This window comes from Piliocolobus tephrosceles, chromosome 10 (genome assembly GCF_002776525.5).
Source record: "Piliocolobus tephrosceles isolate RC106 chromosome 10, ASM277652v3, whole genome shotgun sequence".
Taxonomy (NCBI): Eukaryota; Metazoa; Chordata; class Mammalia; order Primates; family Cercopithecidae; genus Piliocolobus; species Piliocolobus tephrosceles.
The window spans coordinates 40,714,500-40,723,973 of NC_045443.1; the positions used below are offsets into that span (position 1 = coordinate 40,714,500).

The 9,474-nt window shown below is 39.2% G+C and overlaps 1 protein-coding gene across 7 annotated transcripts in view; it reads left to right on the forward strand.

Moving 5' to 3' along the window:
• IRAK4 (interleukin 1 receptor associated kinase 4) overlaps positions 1–9,474 on the forward strand; it is a 42,837-nt gene that overhangs the window by 26,449 nt on the left and 6,914 nt on the right. For all 7 annotated transcript variants that reach the window (XM_023182784.3, XM_023182786.3, XM_023182788.3 and 4 more), the window contains 3 exons: positions 1,919–2,033; positions 2,458–2,567; positions 6,868–7,051. In XM_023182784.3, coding sequence (XP_023038552.1) covers positions 1,919–2,033; positions 2,458–2,567; positions 6,868–7,051 — 409 coding nt within the window. The remainder of the gene's footprint in view (positions 1–1,918; positions 2,034–2,457; positions 2,568–6,867; positions 7,052–9,474) is intronic.

Sequence of the window (9,474 nt, forward strand, 5' to 3'; positions counted from 1 at the left end):
ACTTTGGTGAATCTGGCAATTATGTGTCTTGGAGTTGCTCTTCTCGAAGAGTATCTTTGTGGCATTCTCTGTATTTCTTGAATTTGAATGTTGGCCTGCCTTACGAGGTTAGGGAAGTTCTCCTGGATGATATCCTGAAGAGTGTTTTCCAACTTGGTTCCATTTTCCCCCTCACTTTCAGGCACCCCAATCAGACGTAGATTTGGTCTTTTCACATAATCCCATACTTCTTGAAGGCTTTGTTCATTTCTTTTTCCTCTTTTTTCTTTAGACTTCTCTTCTCGCTTCATTTCATTCATTTGATCCTCAATCGCTGATACTCTTTCTTCCAGTTGATCGAGTTGGTTACTGAAGCTTGTGCATTTGTCACGTGTTTCTCATGTCATGGTTTTCATCTCTGTCAGTTCGTTTATGGCCTTCTCTGCATTGATTATTCTAGTTATCCATTCTTCCATTCTTTTTTCAAGATGTTTAGTTTCTTTGCGCTGGGTATGTAATTCCTCCTTTAGCTCTGAGAAGTTTGATGGACTGAAGCCTTCTTCTCTCAACTCGTGAAAGTCATTCTCTGTCCAGCTTTGATCCATTGTTGGCGATGAGCTGCGTTCCTTTGGAGGGGGATATGCGCTCTGATTTTTTGAATTTCCAGCTTTTCTGCCCTGCTTTTTCCCCATCTTTGTGGTTTTATCTGCCTTTGGTCTTTGATGATGGTGACGTACTGATGGCATTTTGGTGTGGGTGTCCGAATTTCTGTTTGTTAGTTTTCCTTCTAACAGTCAGGACACTCAGCTGTAGGTCTGTTGGAGATTGCTTGAGGTCCACCCCAGACGGTGTTTGCCTGGGTATCAGCAGCGGAGGCTGCAGAAGATAGAATATTGCTGAATAGCGAGTGATCCTGTCTGATTCTTGCTCTGGAAGCTTCGTCTCAGGGGTGTACCCTGCCATGTGAGGTGTGGGGTGTCAGTCTGCCCCTAGTGGGGGATGTCTCCCAGTTAGGCTACTCAGGGGTCAGGGACCCACTTGAGCAGGCAGTCTGTCCATTCTCAGATCTCAACCTCCATGTTGGGAGATCCACTGCTCTCTTCAAAGCTGTCAGACAGGGTCATTTGTATCTGCAGAGCTTTCTGCTACTTTTTGTTTAGCTGTGCCCTGTCCCCAGAGGTGGAGTCTACAGAGACAGGCAGGCCTCCTTGAGCTGCTGTGGGTTCCACCCAGTTCGAGCTTCCCGGCGGCTTTGTTTACCTACTTAAGCCTCAGCAATGGTGGGCGCCCCTCCCCGAACCTCTGCAATTAGATCTCAGACTGCTGTGCTAGCAATGAGGGAGGATCCGTGGGCATGGGACTCACCCAGCCAGACGTGGGATATAATCTCCTGGTGTGCCGTTTGCTAAGACCCTTGGTAAAGCACAGTGTTACGATGGGAGTTACCCGATTTTCCAGGTGTTGTGTGTCTCAGTTCCCCTGGCTAGGAAAAGGGATTCCCTTCCCCCTTGCGCTTCCCAGGTGAAGTGATGCCTTGCCCTGCTTCAGCTCTGGCTGGTCGGGCTGCACCAGCTGACCAGCACCTATTGTCTGGCACTCCCCAGTGAGATGAACCCGATACCTCAGTTGAAAATGCAGAAATCACCCGTCTTCTGTGTCGCCTGTGCTGGGAGCTGGAGACTGGAGCTGTTCCTATTCGGCCATCCTGCTCCGGGACCGAGATTTTACTTCTAATGTTGATTAATATTAAGAACTATTTGCAGAAAATTATAAATAGTTACAATAGACATATATAAACATAAACATCGTGTTAGAAATGATATATAACATACTATTTTTATCTCTTTTTTTCTATTAAAAATCTGAATAACTTCTAACCTACAACTGACTATATAAGTATTTATTATAATAATTTTGCATGAAAAATTGTTTGTCACAGGTGTCAACATGAAAACTTAGTAGAACTACTTGGTTTCTCAAGTGATGGAGATGACCTCTGCTTAGTGTATGTTTACATGCCTAATGGTTCATTACTAGACAGACTCTCTTGCTTGGTAAGCTATTTGTTCATCAGATTGTTTGGCTTTTTGTTTATATGCTGGAGTATTAATATTCATTTTGTTACTGGATTATTTAAACCAAATTCGCTTTCATATTTTTCCTGCTCTATGAGAATTATACAGTTGATATGTCAACAACTGGGTTGCCATTTTATTAGGTGGTAATCCTAAATATAAAATTCAGTCAAGACTATACTAGGAAGATGCTTTTATATATTTTTATCTTCAAATAAGAAATGTAAACACCCATTTGAGCTTATTTGGAGATTATTTTTAATAACTTAGAAATGTAGTCCTAAATTATTAGTGATATAGCATCATCTTCAGTTGTTGCCTAGAAAAATATTCTGTGTTATATAGTCTCTGTAGATTTTTTATTATTCGTTCTAGTTTTTAATTTGGTTTATTTCTTTACAAGGATGGTACTCCACCACTTTCTTGGCACATGAGATGCAAGATTGCTCAGGGTGCAGCTAATGGCATCAATTTTCTACATGAAAATCATCACATTCATAGAGATATTAAAAGGTAAATGCTACTGTTTAAAAACTTTTGGAAAGCTGTCTTTAAAGAATAATTTGCTGTCACTCTATTCACTCTTCACATGCATGTCTTAACCTAGAGCACCTGGACTTTTTCCCATCACTCCATGAAAGCTCTTCTCAATAAGGACATCTATAATCTCCTTTATTCCAAGCCCAGTGACCTACTTCCAGTACTCATCCTACTTGACCTTTTTTAGTTGTTTTAACAGTAGTTTATTCTGTTCTTCTTGACCCTTTTGCCTTATGGAAATTAGTTGTTTTCTTAGTTTATGGATCACCATTCTTTTCTGAATCACCTTCATCCTTCATGAGTACTTTTCAGTTCTCTTTCTTTCTTATGTATTTATCTAGTTAAATATTTACCTACTATAAGTAACATATTAATATATAGAGCTCAACATCAATCAAATCACAAAATAACAGTACACACATATATATTATATATAATATAGTATAGTATATAGGATTAATATAAAGAAGGTTTTCCAAGAAAGTGATATTTAAGCAGAGATTCAAAGAATGGGCAGGAAATAAGTAGGCACAATTTGAGGGTAACTGTAGAATAGATGATGGGGAAAAGAACATTCCAGGCAGAAGGAACTGCATTTGTAAGACCAGTGGTGAGAGAAAATATGGGAGCATGATGAGTTACAAGAAATGAAATATGCTTTGGGAGCCAAGACAGTAGGATCATTTGGGGCCAGGAGTTGCAGACCTGATTATGTTCCCTGGACAACATAGCAAGACCTCATCTCTACAAAAAAATTAGTCAAACCTGGTAATGCATGCCTACACTTCCAGATGCTGGGGTGGCTGAGGAGGGAGGATGCTTGAGCCCAGGAGTTCAAGGTTGAAGTGAGCTATGATCATGCCACTGCTCTCCAACCTGGGTAATAAAGCAAGACTCTGTCTGAAAAAAAACAATGAATAAATGCAGTATGACGGAGATGCAGAAAGTTATGGGGTGGTGGATTGAAGATAAAACTACAGAGAAGTATAGGAAGCTAAGTCCTATAGGACCTAATGGGCCAAGGTAAGGCTTTTAGTTTTATCTCAAGTGTAATGAGATGCCGTTGAAATTTTTAAGTAGGAATGTGGCATCATATTTAAGTTTTGCAAAGATGATTTTGACTCTAGTGTAGAGAACAGTTTATAAGAAGAAGCAGTTAGTAGGCTATCATAGGTGGCAGTTCATATGAAGAGAGGTAAGCAGATTAGAAAGATTAAAATGGCAAAGCTTGTTGATACCTTGGCTATGCAGGGGTTCAGGAAGAGGGAAGTATCACGAATGACTCCCGGAATAATGGCATCCAGACTTGCATTCTGGAATGATTATGGTATGACTCACTTATGTAGAAAGGACCAAAAAAAGACCTGGTTAGGTTGGGGTTAGAGAGATGATTAGAAAATGTGAATTCTCCTTTGTACATGTTGTAATTAAGGTTCTTTTAAGATATAGTAGTAGAGATGTTAGTGTGATATACAGATTTGGAGCTGATGGTCTGAGCTGAAGATATAAATGTATATATTACTTGCATACAGGTGATAATTGAAGTGACTGTATTCACTTGAGGGGAGATGTAGATTAAGAAAAGGTCACAAGATTAAGTCTTGAGGAACCCTAAGACTTACTGGCCAAATAGAAGAGGTGATCACAAAAAGGAATCTAAGGAAGTACACATACAGAGAAAGGTAAGGTGAAAACCTGCAGAGTGTGGAGTCCCTGAAAATGAGGAAAGAAAGTGTTTCCCAAGAGGGAGTAGTCAAAAAGAGTCAAGTGCTTTAATCATTGGATTAGCATCACCATTGTCTTTGGTGACTTTATGGAAACCCATTTCCATGTAGTAATTGGTTTAGAAATCACATTGTAGTTGAGAGAGTGAGAGCTAGAGAACTGAGATAGGAGTACAGACAAATCTTTTAAGACATTTTACTAAGGGGACAGCTAGAAATAGATATGTCATTCAGGAAACTTTTTTTTTTTTTTAAAGAGAGCAGAGACTAAACTGTGCTTATCTGCCTATAGAAAAGATCCAGATTAAGAGAGAGAGGATACCGTGGAAGAGAGAAATGAGATAATGTGTTCAGTAGGGTTCCTGAGAATGTAAGCAGCCCAAGCAAAGTAACTGACCCTAGATGAGAAAAGAAACACCATCTCCTATCCTTCATGTATTGTTGGTACTTTCTCATGTTCTTATCATTGTCTCTTTTCTCCCTGTATGTTCTTTTTTTTTTTTTTTTGAGACAGAGTTTCACTCTTGTTACCCAGGCTGGAGTGCAGTGGCATGGTCTTGGCTCACTGCAGCCTTTGCCTCCTGGGTTCAAGAGATTCTCGAGCCTCAGCCTCCTGAATAGCTTGGATTACAGGCATGCACCACCACGCTCTGCTAATTTTGTATTTTTAGTAGAGATGGGATTTCTCCATGTTGATCAGGTTGGTCTCAAACTCCTGACCTCAGGTGATCTGCCCACCTTGGCCTCCCAAAGTGCTGGAATTACAGGTGTGAGCCACCCGCCCGGCTTCTCTCTGTGTGTTTTTGCTGAGTGATATTATGTTGATTTTAACTGCTACTTATATGTGAGTGTTTTTCGAATCTGTATTATAAGCTTCCAGTCCTAGATTTTTAGTATCCCCGTACCAAAAACACTGCATTTGGGTATCCCACAGTAACCTTTAAGTCAGCACATCAGAAATCAAACTCATCAGCTCTTTCCAACCTAAAGTCTTTCCACATTTCCTTTCTGATCCAGTGAAGTCACTATTCATTCTCTCTCTCAAGCTGAAGACGTTCTCATTCTCTGTATCATGCTAATTACAAAATTCTGTTGAGTGAGCCTCAAAATTTTCACTTCCCATTTATCCCATGTTATGACCATTTAGACCCTCATTATCTCTCATTTGCTTTGTTACAAACCTTTGTAGTCAACCTAAATCCAGCCTATCAGTCCTCATCTATTCACTACAATGCTACCAGGTCATGGTCCTAAAAGTTAAGTCTAATAACATCAGTTTCCTACTGTGAAAACTTTAGCTGGTAGCCTGTTGCTCACAAGATAAAATTCAAATAATCTCCATGTTTCTAGAACACTCATTCCTTGAAGTTGACCATGTACACCATATCGTATTTTCATCACTCTGTACCTGTTACTCCATTTGCCTGGAGTGCCTTTCTTTCCCTCATATAACTATCAACTTCTAATAATCCTTCAATACTAAGCACACTTTTCACCCTCTGTTTGAAATTTTTCCTGCTTTTTACAGGCACATGGTTGTTCTCTGAGCATTTTGTACCTAATATTACCATTGTTATAAAAAATTATTTATGCCTTTGTCACAGACAAGATTTTAAGACTCCCCCATGCCCAGCAGTGAGCTTAAATACTATACGACATAGGGAGTTCTCAATAAGATTGTGTTGAATGAAAGTATGAAAGCATATAATGAATTAATTGAGATATTTTGGCCATATATTTTTCTCTTCAAAAGCCAGATAGTACAGAACAAAATAGTAAAGAAATGCATAATTGAGATACTTTCGTTGGAAATTTGTTTTTAAATGAATTGACACATATTAAGAAAGGAATTATTAAAGGTGCCTTGGAAGACTTTGTAGTAATTTACCCTATAATAAATTATTTGTGGAATAATGAAAATATCTCTTACTAATGTGGACAGTTGTTTTTTGTTTTTTGTTTTTTGTTTTTTGTTTTTTGAGACGGAGTCTCGCTCTGTCACCCAGGCTGGAGTGCTGTGGCCGGATCTCAGCTCACTGCAAGCTCCGCCTCCCGGGTTCACGCCATTCTCCTGCCTCAGCCTCCCGGGTAGGTGGGACTACAGGCGCCGCCACCTCGCCCGGCTAGTTTTTTGTATTTTTTAGTAGAGACGGGGTTTCACCGTGTTAGCCAGGATGGTCTCGATCTCCTGACCTTGTGATCCGCCCGTCTCGGCCTCCCAAAGTGCTGGGATTACAGGCTTGAGCCACCGCGCCCGGCAATGTGGACAGTTTTATTTCATTTTTATTCTCCTGAATTTTTTCCTTAAGAAACATAAAAAAAGAGGACAGTGCTTCTCTTTAGGTATAATCTGAGTTCTAGGTTTATTAATAGAAATTTTAGGCTTTTATGATGCATACTGTAAAATGTTATACTCTGTAAATATGTATGTACATAGACATGTATGCATATACATATATACATGCATACATACATTTAGCTGAGGAACGGTTTGACTTTTTTGGGGTGGGGAAAACATTTTTTTTCTTCAAACTTTACATTTTTTTCAGTGCAAATATCTTACTAGATGAAGCTTTTTCTGCTAAAATATCTGACTTTGGCCTTGCACGGGCTTCTGAGAAGTTTGCCCAGACAGTCATGACTAGCAGAATTGTGGGAACAACAGCTTATATGGCACCTGAAGCTTTGCGAGGAGAAATAACACCCAAATCTGACATTTACAGCTTTGGTGTGGTAAGTTCCATATACATAATTAGTAAAAATAGTCATTCTGCTATAATTGTGGAAATGAAGTAGAATATTATTTAATACACCTATCTTGTTTAGCTCTCTTATGTAACAACACAAGTTTTTCACATTAACCTCTACTTCTACCAGAAAGTTTGTAAAAACTTCTTCCAATGTGTAAAACTTTTGAATTGATTTTTGAAATGACTACAAGAAATGATTTTCTTGCCATCTGTGTTTATGAATTAGCATGACACCTAATGCATTAAATGAATCATGTCATACAGTATATACTTTAGTCTCACATTTTTTGACATTTACTAATCTACCTGTCTATTCCCAATAAATTTTAAGATAGAGTAAGAGATAGGTGTGGGTGGTTGGAGAAGCCGGGGGCTTTTTCTTCAATTTGTTTTTCATATGTGTTTCATATATGGAAATTTAACTTCATAGCACTGTGAAAATAAGGCATAGCACTGTAGAATATGCCTAATGTTTAGAAAATAATATTCTCCTAAGAGCCAGAGAAAATTATTCTTGTGAAGAATCCCTAAGAGGCAGGAAAAGGATTGGGAGTTCCCAGAACATATGTTGAGTGGGGCTGACTCTTTAGTAGAGTTGCCAATAGAAAAGAGCTGCTTATGGTCATGATGGGGTCCGATATATCCCTGAAGGAGGGATGGCGAGAAATGCCCAAAGCTCATGTTCTTTCCACTTTAATATCTAAAAGACATAACTTTGTATAGAATGATTAATCAAATTTTGTAAACAAGATTCATATTCCTTCCAGTTTATATTTATTTTTGTCTTGAGTATTATATATATAATTTATTAGTATCATGTATAATTTATGTATCTTTTAGAGACAAGGCCTCACTTGGTCACCCAGGCTGAAGTGCAGTGGTGGAATTACGGCTCACTGCAGCCTCAACCTCCTAGGTTCTAGTGATCCTCTCACTTCAGCCTCCCAAGTAGCTGGGACTACAGATGTGTGCTACCACACCCAGCCAATTTTTTTTTTTAATTTTTTTAATTTTTTTTTTTTTTATTATACTTTACGTTCTAGGGTACATGTGCATAGCGTGCAGGTTTGTTACATATGTATACTTGAGCCATGTTGGTGTGCTGCACCCATCAACTCGTCAGCACCCATCAATTCGTCATTTATATCAGGTATAACTCCTAATGCAATCCCTCCCCCCTCCCCCCTCCCCATGATAGGCCCTGGTGTGTGATGTTCCCCTTCCCGAGTCCAAGTGATCTCATTGTTCAGTTCCCACCTATGAGTGAGAACATGCGGTGTTTGGTTTTCTGTTCTTGTGATAGTTTGCTAAGAATGATGGTTTCCAGCTGCATCCCTGTCCCTACAAAGGACACAAACTCATCCTTTTTTATGGCTGCATAGTATTCCATGGTGTATATGTGCCACATTTTCTTAATCCAGTCTGTCACAGATGGACATTTGGGTTGATTCCAAGTCTTTGCTATTGTGAATAGTGCCACAATAAACATACGTGTGCATGTGTCTTTATAGCAGCATGATTTATAATCCTTTGGGTATATACCCAGTAATGGGATGGCTGGGTCATATGATACATCTAGTTCTAGATCCTTGAGGGATTGCCATACTGTTTTCCATAATGGTTGAACTAGTTTACAGTCCCACCAACAGTGTAAAAGTGTTCCTATTTCTCCACATCCTCTCCAGCACCTGTTGTTTCCTTTTTAATGATTGCCATTCTAACTGGTGTGAGATGGTATCTCATTGTGGTTTTGATTTGCATTTCTCTGATGGCCAGTGATGATGAGCATTTTTTCATGTGTCTGTTGGTTGTATGGATGTCTTCTTTTGAGAAATGTCTGTTCATATCCTTTGCCCACTTTTTGATGGGAGGCTTCAGTCCATCAAACTTCTCAGAGCTAAAGGAGGAATTACATACCCAGCGCAAAGAAACTAAAAATCTTGAAAAAAGAGTGGAAGAATTGATAGCTAGAATAATTAATGCAGAGAAGGTCATAAACGAAATGACAGAGATGAAAACCATGACATGAGAAACACGTGACAAATGCACAAGCTTCAGTAACCAACTCGATCAACTGGAAGAAAGAGTATCAGCGATTGAGGATCAAATGAATGAAATGAAGTGAGAAGAGAAACCAAAAGAAAAAAGAAGAAAAAGAAATGAACAAAGCCTGCAAGAAGTATGGGATTATGTAAAAAGACCAAATCTACGTCTGATTGGGGTGCCTGAAAGTGAGGGAGAAAATGGAACCAAGTTGGAAAACACTCTTCAGGATATCATCCAGGAGAACTTCCCCAACCTAGTAGGGGAGGCCAACATTCAAATTCAGGAAATACAGAGAACGCCACAAAGATACTCCTCGAGAAGAGCAACTCCAAGACACATAATTGCCAGATTCACCAAAGT